This window comes from Salvelinus fontinalis, chromosome 31 (assembly GCF_029448725.1).
Source record: "Salvelinus fontinalis isolate EN_2023a chromosome 31, ASM2944872v1, whole genome shotgun sequence".
NCBI lineage: Eukaryota > Metazoa > Chordata > Actinopteri > Salmoniformes > Salmonidae > Salvelinus > Salvelinus fontinalis.
In genome coordinates, this window is record NC_074695.1 from 49,261,927 (window position 1) to 49,277,981 (window position 16,055).

General features: G+C 41.9%; 1 protein-coding gene across 3 annotated transcripts in view; it reads right to left on the minus strand.

Annotated features, from left to right (window-relative positions):
• Positions 1 to 491: 491 nt before the first annotated feature.
• The window catches only part of LOC129830461 (poly(rC)-binding protein 4-like), a 53,778-nt gene continuing 38,214 nt past the window's right edge, over positions 492 to 16,055 (minus strand). For 2 of the 3 annotated variants that reach the window (XM_055893052.1, XM_055893049.1), the window contains 9 exons: positions 15,714 to 15,845; positions 14,871 to 14,999; positions 13,395 to 13,469; positions 12,192 to 12,263; positions 6,927 to 6,983; positions 6,392 to 6,473; positions 5,302 to 5,351; positions 1,831 to 2,000; positions 492 to 1,584 (listed from right to left, as the gene is read on the minus strand). In XM_055893052.1, the coding sequence (XP_055749027.1) occupies positions 1,236 to 1,584; positions 1,831 to 2,000; positions 5,302 to 5,351; positions 6,392 to 6,473; positions 6,927 to 6,983; positions 12,192 to 12,263; positions 13,395 to 13,469; positions 14,871 to 14,999; positions 15,714 to 15,845 (1,116 nt within the window). In that variant the 3' untranslated portion in view covers positions 492 to 1,235. The remainder of the gene's footprint in view (positions 1,585 to 1,830; positions 2,001 to 5,301; positions 5,352 to 6,391; positions 6,474 to 6,926; positions 6,984 to 12,191; positions 12,264 to 13,394; positions 13,470 to 14,870; positions 15,000 to 15,713; positions 15,846 to 16,055) is intronic. The other variant, XM_055893051.1, reaches the window with a different exon arrangement.

Consider the following 16,055-nt stretch of genomic DNA (forward strand, 5'->3'; position numbering starts at 1 on the left):
AAGTAACCCTGTCTGTGTGTGCCGGATATTTGTGAATGCAGGCGGAGCCCTCTGCTCCAGCGGGGTTGAGGAGCCTGTCTGTCTCACTGCAGTTATTGTTCGAGGACAAGAGCACAACGATGCGAAGAGCATCCCTCCGAAAACCTGGCATTTGGAATTACGTGCCACCCACTGGCTCATGACAGTTCGGGGGGGAAATAAAAATAACCTGGCTGGAGGAGAATTGGTGTTATGTCATTTTTATATGGTGTGTAAAAGGGCTTGACAAGCGCCTTCTTCACTGTGGTTTCAAAAATATTGATTATCTCGGACCACTACTTGGGTGTTTCATGTATTTTGCAGTATGTTTGAAGCACACTGATTGGCTTTTGTTTTTGAGTGCTTTTTGTGTTTGACTGTTTGAGCATTTCCTTTGGCCACAAGAAGTTGCAGACTCCACCTTTAATGGACAAAGGTACAATTTAAAGGGAGACGCATACCTGCAGCCACCGCAAGAGACAAATACTTTTAATAAACAAAACAATACAAAGAAACAAGGTAAAACTAGTTGCACATTTCAAACAAAACCCAACAAAACAAACATAACACTGAACAGTACGGCACTAGCTATTGCACAAGGGCATAAAAAAACAATATTTTTCTTCCCAAACATTTACAGATTTTCTTAGAAACTTCAAGAAGCAATCACAGATGTTGTATAAAAGCATCATATAGTTGAGCAGCCATCCGTATCAGATTATAATTTTCAAATTTACTGAAGGATAAATACTTTTGGGCCTATTCCTAACTCGAGAGATGCACACTTACCATTACATCAGTGCATGATTTACATGAAACTCCAAGTTAGTGCATTTCCCAAGTTAGGACTGTGCTCTATACGAGTGATAAATAACAGTAGAAGGAGTTGGGGGTGAAAGAAGTCCATAAATCCATGGGGAACTCACAAATCATCTATATATGTAATGTATAGTATACCTTATGATAGCTTTCGTCCAAATCTCTGTTGGTCTCTTCCTTGTGGTGAATTATAAAGTACAGCCAAGATAATCTCTGGCAGCAGATATGGCTACATCGGGGCGTGATTGGAAGAACATAGGGCAAGTCTCACATGGCACCCTATTCACCATATAGTGCACTATGTAGGAAATAGGGTGTCATTTGAGATGTGGCCATAATAGACAGTTGTCCTTAATTTCAGCCTTCAGAAGAAGGCTAGCGAGGTGTAGCATGTAGCATCAGTAGGGTGCAAACTTCTGCCTGTCGGGTTTCTTGATGCAGTTGGCCGAGGAGATTTTGGTAGTGTAGGCTGCCAGGGAGGCGTGGGAAGGGGCTGCGGTGACAGCGACCTGGGGGGCGGGGCTGGAGAGAGTCAGGAAGGGGACAGACTTGACCCCTAACAGACTGGAGAAGGGCAGGGCGCTGTAGGGGTGGCCCATGGGGGAGAGGGTACCCATGGCTGCCAGGGTGGAGGCGGTGTGGGGGGAGGAGGCCGGGGAAGCGGGATGTGTGAAGACCATATTGAGGTCAGACGTGTTGGGGGTGGCCATGGAGGCTGCCTGGGCCGTGGATTTAGCTGTCTCTAAACTATGGAGAGAGAAGAGTGGCTTACAATACAATATAATAGAATACAGTACAATGCAATGCAATACAGGTGTATGAATTATCTAGGGGGTTATTCCCAGAACAAGAGCACAATGACCTCATTACTGCTTATCCCCCAAGTTATTAAACCTTTAACCTGGACTGTTATGGAAACAGAATTCCCTCTACGTGCCAAATCCCCTCTCCTACTGATTGGTTAGCCTGGATCGCATTGGCCAATGGCCTTACCAGGAGGTGATGAGGTACTGGGCCAGGTTGATGCTGACTGGTGTGCCAGTGATGGTGACGTGTCGGTCATTGGTTCCGTCCAGCTGGCTGCCGATCTTTATCTGAGCCCCCGACACCTGCCTGATCTCATTGATCTTAGTGCCCTGCCGGCCGATGATCGAGCCTATCAGCTGCAAGACATAGAACAATAGATGGATGGATGGACAACTATATCCAGTGGATATCTATTTACGCAGAGATTTGAATCACTTGAATGCGTTCAGATTGCCTCAGAGTTATTTATTACATTGACATTGTTTTGACAGCTGTGTCGAGAGTCTTAATATTGCAACACATCAAACAAAGCTACTGTAGGCTATATGAAGGTGGTGTTGATGATGATGATGCTAACTATTAATAATGATTACAAATGCTAACAATAACTGCAAAACGCTTGTGTTGAGAGTGTGCGTACATGCTATTGTTGGTCTTCTACGGTCTGTGTATGAAATGCACTCTTCTCTAAACATCACATTGTTTGTATGTTATGGCCCTGTCCTCTATCCCGCATGTGAAATACACAGTTTTTCCAACCTCTTCCTTAATTGCAGTGCACCGTGCAAAAGAGACAAGGTAGAGAGAGGCGGCATATTTGCCTCTTATTAATCTGAGTAGCTAAAAGGTTATTGATTTCCGTCGCCGTGGCAACTTCCCCAAACAAATCCCTTCCCAAACAGGACCCAGAAGAGAAGCATCTCTTGGCTAATGGAAAACGGAGTAGGAAAATAATTCAAAACGTGAGCTATAATCCGGACGGTTTGTGTGGTCTTTTTGCTGACATTAGTTCATAAGATGATGACATGAGTTTATATTGGGGTCTTAGAAGATGTTATCCTCTTTCTATCAGCTTCTGTTTCAAGAGAACAATGGCCAAGGCCGGAGGATCATGCTAGGCCTAAGGATCAGAGTCTATTCCAAGGGTCTAAGCGTGAGTGCAGGGTGTCAGGCCACAGAGGCAGGGTTATGCTGTCAGATATAGGGTGAGAGGCCTTGACAGTGATGGAGTATCCCCACTATGTGTGTGTTGGCAGTTTAATGATGGATGACTGATAGTGGCCCCTGCGACACACACACAGTTAGTTCTCCTGCTTCTGTCCTTCTCTCTGTATTTCACATTCCTTTCCTGAGAAGTCACAGTCCTGTTTCGCAGCTTCTGATTGGTCACACAGCATCCTGGTTGGTCTCTGGCTATTCTTGGCACGGCAGATTATTCTGGGAGCAGCTAGCAAGGCACTGACACGGCCCAGCCAGGCTAAAGGGCAGCCCTGAGAGACAATGAGCACCACTAGCACAGACCTGGGATCAGGGATTTGACCAGTACTCTCCCCTGCTGGGAGGGAGAATCCAGTACCTCAGAACAATCTATTCATTCTCAGCAAACTGAACCAATTCATCCCGATGCTTATATTCAATTGATTGTTAAAAACAAAGTTCTGTTTCGACCATTGTCATCCAAAAACAATGTGGAGTAGAAGGCTCATTTTGAATGTCTGAAGGGCCAATTTCAGAGGTATGTGTAGGAGCTCTAGAGGCTTCCTCATTTAGTGTAGAGAAAGGGAAATACCATGCAGCAAATTCTGGACATACCATGCAGCAAATAGAACATTGTGTACGCTAGTGATTACCAGTGCTAAGCAGGGCATACACAGTACAATAACACTGCATGCCTCACCTCAACTGTATCACCTCAGCTGCTACTGTGTAACTGGCCTATATAATCTTAGAATTCCTGCTGAAGTAGTAATTTGGAAAATGACAGAGGAAGAAGGATGTGGTGGGAGAGTCACCATTTTTATCCAGGCTACATCTTCCCTAGGCAGAAGTACAGTATATTGCTGACCGTGTCTAAGCTCTTCCTCAATGCCTCTCTCTCGGTACCCTAAGGGTGCATCTCAATAGTATATGTGGCCTATTTACCTCATCTCCTTTACTTCAGCTGCAGTCCTATGGAAGGGCAGGACAGGGGAAAGCAAATGCCTCGTATGTTCACAGATTGCTTTTACCTCTGCTATGTATTCAGATCAGCGCAGATCAAGATAAGCTGATGAGGAGAGGAAGCTGTTTCAGACTATTGAGATGGACCCAGCCTAAATCTACCACTGCACCTCTAAGAATGAATCTTCAACCTACAGATTCTGATATATATATATATATATATATATAAATAAGAGAGAGAGAGAGAGAGAGAGAGAGAGAGAGAGAGAGAGAGAGAGAGAGAGAGAGAGAGAGAGAGAGAGAGAGAGAGAGAGAGAGAGAGAGAGAGAGGAGAGAGAGAGAGAGAGAGAGAGAGAGAGAGAGAGAGAGGAGAGAGAGAGAGAGAGAGAGAGAGAGAGAGAGAGAGAGAGAGAGAGAGAGAGAGAGAGAGAGAGAGAGAGAGAGAGAGAGAGACATGGCTGAGCTCTCTATGTCCTCTCTGTAACAATGGCTGGAGCTTAGACTCAGCTGTCCCAGGCATGCACCCCACTCTACAGCACCAGCCATTCCACTGACGGATTGGAAGGTGTGGTATTTAAGGGTTTGCTGGGGGGGGGAAACGTTGTCCAACAGTTATGTCTGGTTGGCGTGTCATCTTGAATAGGAGAGCTTATTGCATTCTGTCATGGTGTGATTCATTTCAAGACAGTAGAGTACATGAAGTCTCTGATCCATTGAAATGGTTTGACGGCCAGTGCTAGATCATCACAGAGGGCAATCCGAGTAGTCTTCCTTTCCGAATGTATTCCAGCATCTCTGTCTTGTGCTCTGATTGGAGAGGCATCACATGCGGCGTCTGAGTGAGAGGGAGAGACTTGCTGGCTGTTTTTTATTGGCTGTTTTGACAGCAGAGAGAGAGAGTGTCTAAGTAGGTCAGGGAACATGAGAGGATTTACTGGGTACTCATGGGAGTCCCTCCGAGACACTGCAACTGGAACCCAGACAATAACACCAGGGGATCCATATCGGCTCAAAATCCCCACGACCTTGGGTTAGTCTGGGGTTATAATTACTTGGATAATTAGTATGTTGCCAAGATGTGTCCCCTTCTCTCCTTTGAAGTTACCCAAGACTACAGTCTCTCGACCGCTTTCAACCCGTGAGCATCTGTCTAGCTGGTGTCACCGGCTTCTATGAGTTGTTTACGTGCAATGTGATATTTCTGCTTATGCTGCTGTCTGATGTGTTGTTTGCAATGAAGCCTAGAGTAGATTGTTCTGAATAACAGCATTTCAGGTTGGGGGTAAATTCCATTTAAATTCAGTCACTTTAGGAGATTCATTTAAATTCACATTCAATGATTGAAAAGCGGCAATTATTTTCAATTAGTATTTTTCAAATTTCTAATTTAATTGGAAGTTCAATTCACCTTCTGAATAAAATTAACCCAGAGGATATCTGTTTTTTTTTTTTTTTTTTAAATGTAGAATGTAATATTATGTTCAATTAACTGCTCACGTCGTTTTGAATAAGGAGCTCCTGCGATGTCTGGGAGTTTGAGTCCATTCCTAGTGAGAGAAAATATGCAACTTAACAATCCCTTTCATACATTCATTCATATATTCATACATTACGTGTGGCTTGCAGGTCAAGCAAACCAGCCACATGAGATTGGTGGCACCGTAATTGGGGAGGATGGGCACGTGGTAACTGCTGAAGAGGAATAAGTGGAAAGATATCAACAACATCAAACACAGGGTTTCCTTGTGTTTGACGCCATGCCATTCACACCGTTCCAGCCATTATTATGAGCCGTCCTCCCCAAAGCAGCCTCCACTGAAACCAGCATAATTGACATGCTACGTGATAAATATTTTTGGTGGTATAACGGCTAGATTTAGCTAAGCAGCTCATTTCCATTTTAATAGACTTATGTTTAACAAGCCACCTTTCTCCAGGCTCTCTGATACTGTGGCGGAACACATCCTTTCTTATAATATTTTCCCTTTTCACTGCCAAAAAATACGAAGAGCTGTAGGGAGCTTCCTCTCATCTTCACTGCCACAAGCACATAATCAGTTGGGCTTATGACATGGATCCCTTCACTTAGCATTGTTGTAACAGGATATGTTCTATCTCTGCAGCTCATCCTTCCCCGACAAACTGTCGATGTTACTGATACTTGGCAGATGATATTAAAATATGACTAATAGAATATAACACCATTTTTTGTCTTTAATTGTACCTTTATTTAACTAGGCAAGTCAGTTAAGAACAAATTCTTATTTACAATGACAGCCTACCCGGGGAACACTGCCTTGTTCAAGGGCAGAGCAACAGATTTTGACCTTGTCAGCTCGGGGATTTGATCCAGCAACATTTCGGTTACTGGCTCTAACCACTAGGCTACCTGCTGCTGCAGTAAGTGTTACAGTACCATTACAGTAAGTGCCATGTTCGCTTGTTTGCTTTGGACTAACATCAGCCATCAGGTTCAGTTTCGTTGCATGCTTTCTGATCCCTACATCTCCTACAGCTTTTATGACTCTTGTTACTCAGAGTTAAATGTATTTGACTGCCATTTGGGCTAAATGAAGTAAACTCATACCAGGAAGAACGGTTGTAGTCTGCTGGCACATGGGACTCTGCTGCATGTTCTGCTGCATGGATAGCTGATGTAGCTTGGCCAACTGAGATACAGGAAGAAAGAGCATCCAAAATATATGTTAAACTTTTACTGCAGTGGGCTAAATCAGGGTCACACAGAGTGTTTCTTTGGTATTCTTTGAAACAAAAGTATACACCTCACACACATAGTTATGGGGTTACAAAAAATAAAACACAAGTACCATGTCAGGTATAGAGTTGAAATGTATTCCATTTTGAATTCGCATCCCAATATTACACTTTATATACTGTATATTACAGAAAACTGAAATATAACAAAACTGTTTGACATAGAAACACAGGATTTTCGTCTGTTAAAAAAAATAAAGTTTATTCATTATGAAATTATGAGAAATATGAATAATATCCCACCCATAAGGCCACTAGGTCATTTGACTGCATGAAAGGGCTACATAAAAAAATTAGAGTGTGATAGTTAGGTTACTATATATAACTGCTGTATATACTTTACTTACCTCTGTATGTGGAATGCCATATTGGTTTTGTACAGTGTAGGCCTGGAAGAGATCACTCTGCATTAGGCAAATGACAGTAAAAAACACATTGTTATGCCAATAACCACTTACCAGACAGTGTATATAAGTGCATCACTGACATATATAATATTTATACAGTATACTACAATGGCTAAGTATGTGGAAGCAAATACATAAATGCATTTGTTGTGTATTGCAAAGTGGTTATTGAGTATTATACACTTGCTATGGGAATGTATAGCTTGTGGCTCTATAACAGGCTATATAAACCCATAAAATGCATCCATAATGTATTACACAACACATGTTGCACATAGAAAGTGTTTCCAGCATCTTTAATGTGATTGCACTTCAGTCCAGATTGGACATCATCAGGGGTCTGCAATCTTCACAGCAGAGTGCCATTTAACCAACCTTCATACTCTGTAACGGGCCTCCTGTAAATCTCTCTCTCTCTCTCTCTCTCTCTCTCTCTCTCTCTCTCTCTCCTCCTCATCTCTCATCCCACCCATCCTCTCTCTCGCTCCTCCTCATCTCTCATAAGTCAGGGTGGTGTCCATGTATCCCCATGGTCAGGCCAGACAGCACTTAGCTAAACTCAATTCTGACCGATGGCAGCAGTCTGGCTAGTATTACCACTCCATGGAGACGTTAGACGCAATTCCCTATTATGCACCAAAATGACACGATCCACTCTAAGCAGAGGAAACAATGTCAAATCATTGGTAATACTGTCATATTTGTATCACTAGAAGAGATACAGCAGGATCAATAACCATGATCGACTTAAGGGAAAATGAAAAGCTGAAAAGTCAATAAGTATTCAACCCCTTTCTTATAGCAAGCATAAATAGGTTGATGAGTAAAAACGAGCTTTAGAAGACACATAATAAGTTGCATGGACCACAAAGACCAGAGAGGTTTTCCAATGCCTCGCAAAGAAGGGCACCTATTGGTAGATGGGTAAAAAAAAGAAGCTGACATTGAATATCCCTTTGAGCATGGTGAAGTTATTAATTACACCCAGTCACTACAAAGATATAGGTGTCCTTCCTAACTCAGTTGCCAGAGAGGAAGGAAACCGCTTGGGATTTCACCTTGAGGTCAATGGTGACTTTAAAACAATTATACAGTTTAATGGCTGTGATAGGAGAAAACTGAGGATGGATCAACAACATTGTAGTTACTTCACAATGCTAACCTAATTGACAGAGTGAAATAAGGAAGCCTGTACATAATGTTTGCAACAAGTCACTAAAGTAATTCTGCAAAAAAATGGGGCATTTGTCCTGAATACAATGTTCACGTGAATACAACTTTCACGTTTCAGGTAAGACCCAGATGCAGACAAAGTTGAAGTAACAACAGTTTATTAATCCAACAGGGGCAGGCAAAAGACAGGTCAAGGGCAGTCAGGGGTCAGTAATCCAGATAGGTGGGGAAAAGGTACAGGATGGCAGGCAGGCTCAGGGTCAGGGTAGGCAGAGGTCAGTAATCCAGATAGGTTGGGCAAAGGTACAGGATGGCAGGCAAGCTCAAGGTCAGGGCAGGCAGTGAGGTCAACACCGGGAAAACAAGAAACCAGGAATAATCGAGAGATAGGAGCAGAGGAAAAAACGCTGGTAAGGCTTGTCGAACTGGCAACAGACAAACAGAGAACACAGGTATAAATACACAGGGGACAATGGGGAAGATGGGCGACACCTGGAGGGGGGTGGAGACAATCACGAAGACAGGTGAAACACATTACTGAGTACTACTCTCCATATTTTCAAGGATATTAGTGGCTGCATCATGTTATGGGCATGCTTGTAATCATTAGGGACTGGGGAGTTTTTCAGGATAAAAAAGAAATGGACTGGAGTTAAGCACAGACAAAATCCTAGAGGAAAACCTGGTTCAGTCTGCTTTCCACCAGACACCGGGAGAGGAATTGTAACGGTGTTCCTCCTCCTCTTCATACGAAGAGGAGGAGTAGTGATTCGACTAACATGCAGTGGGTTGTGAATACATAATGATACTTTATTAACCAGACGAAACTAAACACACGAAGAACACTTGATAAATTTACAAAACAACAAAACGAAATAGACAGACCTGAACGAGAGTACTTACATAAAACACGAAGCACGTAGGAACAGGTACAGACTATAACAAACGAACGAACAAATGCTACAGTCCCGTGTGGTGCGCAGACACAGACACGGACGACAATCACCCACAAACAAACAGTGAGAACACCCTACCTTAATATGACTCTCAATTAGAGGAAAACGCAAAACACCTGCCTCTAATCAAGAGCCATACCAGGCAACCCAAAACCAACATAGAAACGGAAAACATAGACTGCCCACCCAAAACTCACGCCCTGACCATCACACACATAAAAAACAGGTCAGGAACGTGACAGGAATTCACCTTCCAGCAGGACAATAACCCAAAACACAAGACCAATTCTACACTGGAGTTGCTTACCAAGAAGACAGTGAATGTTCCTGAGTGGCAGAGTTACAGTTTTGATTTAAATCTACTTGAAAATCTATGGCAAGACCTGAAAATGATTGTCTAGCAATGATCAACAACCAATTTGAAAGAGCTTGAAGAATTCAAAAATAATTATAAAATAAAATAATTGAAAATGATTAAAATAAATAATTAAAATAAAATAATTGAAAATGATTAAAATAAATAATTAAAATAAAATAATTGAAAATGTTGCACAATCCAGGTGTGGAAAACGCTTAGAGATTACACAGAAAGACACAGCTGTAATTTCTGGCAAATGTGACCGACTGCCTTGATTCGGTCTTATGTAGCAAAATTTGAAATTGTGTTTTTTACATTGGATAAAAACAGAGACAGAGAGACACAACATGGTATATCATACACAGGATTTGAGGAACAATGGGAAAGTAATTCTACTTTGAAAGTTGATAAACTTGTAACCTCATCGTTCACACGCTCTTAAGCTTTGGCCCCACCCATCTCTTTATGGGTTGATCCGAGCATTCTGTCCTAACAACAACAGGCAAGCATCCAAGCTAATTGGCTAACGTTGGCTAGCTTCTTCCAGACACAAATGAGAGAACAGCTCACTGACCATTTTACTCGCCCTAGCAGAGCTGGTTAGGCTGTTGTTATGTTATCCAGAGCGCTGGTGACCACAACTGTGCTCCTGGAAACAATTTACGCTGACACTGGTCATAGTCAATGGGTGTTGAGCGTTCGTAAATTCATCATTTATTCTGTGCTCGGGCACACGCAGACGAGAGTGCTCTGGAATCTGGCTTTCTGTAGATAGCCAGAGTGAATTTACCAGCTACGAATATCAACAGCTGTCGCAATGATATTCTATTGAAATGGTTACTTGCATAGTGGAGTCTTTTGTTAAGACATGTAGCTAGCTAGCTAGGTAAACAATGAACCATAATACCAACTCATGACATTACTACCCTGCATGAATCTGTAGGTAGCTAACCAACCAGGATCAATGTTAGCTAGCTAACTTTAGGCTATAACTAGCAAAGCAAATGGCTCTGAGAAAGGAATAATACGATCATACAGCTAGTGTAGCTAGCTAGCTAACAGTACAATTTACCTTAAAATAAAAATGACTTTCTGTCAAAACTAGAAACATGCAATATCTGAACAATTCTTTTAAAAATATTTGTTTAACTTTATTTAACTAGGCAAGTCAGTTAAGAACACATTCTTATTTACAATAACAGCCTACCAAAAGGCAAAAGGCCTCCTACGGGGATGGGGGCTGGGATAAAAAAATATATATATATATATAAATATAGGACAAATCACACATCACGACAAGAGAGACAACACAACACTACATAAAGAGAGACCTAAGACAACAATATTGCAAGGCAGCAACACATGACAACACAGCAAGGTAGCAACACAACATAACAACAACGTGGTAGCAACACAACATGGTAGAAGCACAAAACATGGTACAAACATTATTGGGCACAGACAATAGCACAAAGGTCAAGAAGGTAGAGACAACAATACATCACACATAGCAGCCACAACAATGTAATTTACCCGTGCAAATCATGGGTGGATTCTTCTCCGTGTCACGGATGCCATGGTTGCCCTTAGTTTGAAGATGTAATCCGCACACAGGTGTTTTCTCCATCTCTTTAGCTATCATACTCTAATTGCACTGATTTCAAAACTCTGTCCTCCAGAAAGTGAGCAACACTTATGCAGTTCTACTACATGATAAAAAAAATTAAAAGTCGATTTAGACAGGATTACCTACACATACTGACCAGCCCAAATAGACAGAAGCCTGCTATATGGCAGACCAATCCGAATTCATCTCTCGGCATACCCAGCCCACTCATTATCTCAGCCAATCATGGCTAGCGGGAAGGTTGGCAACTTTTTCTGTGGCTAAACCAACTAGGCTTGTAATTTTAACAATTTTATTCGTATTTACAGATGGCATACAAGTCTGTTATTAAGGCACATGAAAGTTTACAATTTCCAGAAGGCATTTCTGCCAATAAACAACATTTTATTTTTAAAAAAAGTTTACGTTCAAATGCCTCTCCTGTGATGTAGTGACCTGCAACATACGCCTAGTTTCCTGAAACGAATCACAAATGTGCTTATACAAAGTATTGACTCAGGGGTGTGCATATTCATGTGAATGAACTATTTCTGTATTTCATTTTCATTACATTTGCAAAAAAATCCATTTTTTTTTTTTCACTTTGTCCTTATGGGGTATTGTGTGTAGATGGGTAAGAGAAAAATATATATTTAATCAATTTTGAATTCAGGCTGTGGAATAAGTCAAAGGGTATGAATACTTTCTGAAGGCACTGTATGTGTCATCTGTCGTTATAAAGAAAGGTCCTAAACAAGGCTTCTGTGACATCACAGAACAGGATTAAAAGTAAGAAAAAACGTGATTTTCAAAACCTGCAATGAGTTTCTAGCCAGAGGGAGTGGATTTTCTTTCTTCCCATGTACACGCGAATCTTATAGTGAAAATCACTGTTTGTAAAATGTTTTAACTGTTGATGATGTTTTCGGATAGAACTTTTTAACTTTATATTTTTTATCTACAAAACATAGAAACGCACCGTTTTCACATTTACACTGGTATTGCGCTGGAGATAATGAAATTGCCCTCTAAGACCACTTTTGAGGTATGAACATGTTTGAAAACTATTCACCATTAAAGGTGTTGGTGACATCAGATCATCTGACACTCACCTGATGCAGGTCAAGACCGCCCTGGGAGAGAGAGTACAGTGGGTGGGGGGAAAAGTCTGACGCCTCAAACACCTAAACACACACACAGGGAACATACATTATTCCTATTATTTACCTTTATTTCACCAGAAAATGTTAGTTAGCTCATTCATTACATACTGTAAACACAGTTTATCTAGGATAAGCTAAGCAGACATACTAATAGTAAAACATAAAAGCTAAAATCATGTAATTAATCAACAAGATCTAGCCTTTTAAAGTGTCCTCCCAGAGCACTTTCAACATCATATACCACACAAATATGAGAAATTCCCACGGACTACATTCATTTTCCAACTGAAATGTATCACTGAAAACCCCTTCGGTTCCACTGAATATATAACATATATTCATATATTCAATAACATATATTCATGTTTTCTTCCTTCCTTAGATCAAATAGGTCCCGAGTGGTCCTTGGAGCTCCATGTCAAACTCTCACACGCACACCTAACTGGCTTATGGTATGAGTCACCATCCAAGCCGAGTATTTTCCCATTCCTGTTTATCCTCTGACAAATTACACAAACACTCCTTATCACTGCTCTGGATTCATTAAAGTGCCTCATCTTCCCTCTGACCATAGATCAAATCAAATGTATTTATAAAGCCCTTCTTACATCAGCTGATATCTCAAAGTGCTGTACAGAAACCCAGCCTAAAAACACCAAACAGCAAACAATGCAGGTGTAGAAGGTGTAGAAGCAAGATTCACCCTGCACTTTAATTTGATATGCTATTATGAGCACTAACACAACACCATATCAAACATTTGAGAGTAATGCTCAGACAGCTCATATGCTGTAACAGGGTTTGGATCACCAGCGCATAGAAGCCAGAATCCACCGCAGTCGAGCCGAACGCTAAAGGTCTCTAGACTGAGTGGCTAAAATGTTTCCCTCCATGCATCCTAACATCACCCCCACCCACAATCTCACCCCCCCCCCCCCCCCCCACACATACTGTACATATAGTACAACCCCCAAGTAGCAAAACTACTTCATACAGTATCTTCATGGGTTGAGTCATGGGGTGGCATTGATGTGCGTCTAAGTAAGGATCTTACACAGAATAGTGCTCTAAAGTCCCTCAATAATTACAATGGACTATACATTTCACATGACACGTCTATACAGGGTGTAGATGGGTTTGTGGCTTTCTCACTTGGTTGCCAGAGATGAGGAGGGCTCCTGGGGAGGGGCTGGGCCGGTAGGGAATGGTAGCACCCTTCGGGGGAGACTGGGGAGTCAAACATAGGTCAAGGGGTCTGGTGTTGTGAGATATCGATTCACCTTTATCACCAAAATAAATATGACAGATGCAAGTCAAAACATGTATGAAGGATGTTTAATTTTAAGTCTGGCTATTGTGTCACTTATGTTGTGTAGGAGGGAAAGAAATTGAATAAATGGCATTGAACTATTAAGCACATAAAACACAAGGACAATTAATGGTGTATTAAACTGCTAATGACAGTTACATGATATTTGTTCCTTTGTTTTTCTTCTGGTGACATTAGTCATTCATTTAACAGTTCAACAATTGAAACGGCAGCTCTTTAGGGCTGATTGGATTGTTCTTGAGTTTGTAATCTCAGCCTTTGGCTCAAGTTGTTCAACATTCCTTTGGATATTTCAAACGGGTGCATGCACTGTGCACGCACATACACACACACACACACACACACACACACACACACACACACACACACACACACACACACACACACACACACACACACACACACACACACACACACACACACACACACACACACACACACACACACACACACACACACACACACACACACTCTCTGACAAAAACCTACTCCCCCTCAGAGAAAACTCATGAACTCGCCAATTACAAAAGGAAACAGAAAATGGTTAAAACAACACACAGGAAGTTGTATAATTTATCATAAGGATGCAGGGTTTTCCGGAAATGTGGAGCATCTTTTCTGTGGGAGCAGTCAAAGCCAATTCTTTGTATAACTTTGCATAATTTAAATCCTGAAGGCCCCACTGGAAGAGAATCCAAAATGAAAGTTGCAAGCCTTTGAAGAAAGCCCTGGAAAACTGGATCAAACTAGCAATTAGGCAGTCCGGTCCAACTGCAATGCAAAAAACGAAAAGGACGGCATGTACGCATTGGAGGGAAATAATCCTTTGGGTTGTTTCTTCCCTTTCCACCACTCCTGTTTCTTAAAGGAGCGGCTGTTTGAAGGAAAACACACTTCGCTGCAGGCCAGTTTGTTTTTTTGAGCCAGGTTTCTTTCCTCTGCTCCATAATACGTTGTCTCAGGGTCAAAACCAGAGGAACCTGTCTAATGTCTACTAAGCCTAGGAGAAGTTAACTATAGCTGGCTCTTCAGGAAGGATACCACATTTCCCTGAGGCTCAGGTTATTATAACAGCATATACAATTCTATTATCCCCTCCTAATTGTATTATTGGTAGGACAGTATTCAATCAAATCAACACTATGGAATATAACATTGCTCTTGTGCTACGAAAACACAGAAACATTGTTAGTGTTACTCCAGTGGCAGTGGAGTGTGGGTTTGATTGAATTCCACTCTTGGTTATGGATGTGTGTGAGGGAGATTGGAAAGGGAGAAGGAGAGAAATGTCACCCTACCTCCAGGATTACTGTGCAGATCAGCTTGACACACTGGATTACCGAGTCTTGACTCCCCAATATCGTCACCCCTCGCTCAGTAGAGTTGGGCAGCAAATCTCCTGCCACTTGTATCTGTGCTCGCGTGCTCTGCCAATGATAGCAGTTTAAAGAAAGGATTACACCGATTCAGAAAGACATGGCATTCTAATAATCACACTGACATGGGTCCACTTCTGTGGTTTGTTGACCTAATGAACATGAAAGCTTAGCACTAAACATTGGGTGGTCATGGATGGATGGATGGAATGACCTGCATACAAATTGGAGTGATCTGCAAAGAAAATCAGCTTGCAGTAAATCAAATAACAGAGCAACTCTGAGAACAATCAGGGGACATAATGCATCCTGACCACAGGATATCGTGTAAGATTGCAATAGAAGCTTGGTGCCCTTGAAATAAACACAAACCAGACATGAAACAGACTGGCATATAGTGGCCTTGAGGGCTGATCAGGGAAGGAACTAGCTAACTCCCCAATCTACAGTCAAGTGAAATGGCTGCCTTTTTCTAACTGTTAAGGGTCTTGTTTCTTGCCTTGATCACCCTGTTGCAATGCAGGAAATGTTTTACTTGTAGTGTCATTTGAGGTTTAAAGAGGCTTCTGAAGTTTGAAATTTCCACTGACATTTCAGACTTGATTTTCCCTTACGAAAAAGGTATAAATCTCCACAAAAATGTCCATTAATTATAATCCACATAATAATTCACATTTCCTGTTGTTGCAGGATTATTTTCCTGCTGCAGCAAACTGGCTCAAATGAAGATCCTACTTCTGCAGCTGTTCTGTACTAGTCTATCACCTCTCTGATCTCCTTGATCTTTGCCCCTCCCTTGCCGATGAGGGAGCCACACTGGCTGGCTGGAATGACCAGTCGTAGGGTTACTGGTGGCTTGTTGCTGATGGTGCCGTTGGCCACCAGTGTGGTGAGGTCCTGGGGAGAGGGAGTGAAAGAGGGGGAAAAGATAGGGAGGAACGGAGGAAGAGGGAGAGAGAAAGATGAATGATAAATCACTGATGGCATAATCTCCAAAAACCCCACTTATGACTTTGATTGAATGGTAAAGCCTCAGCCTCAGTCATCGCCATTTCCTATTTTCCTTCATTTGATAGCCTCTCCTTCAATCCAGTGTGGTAATTTTTC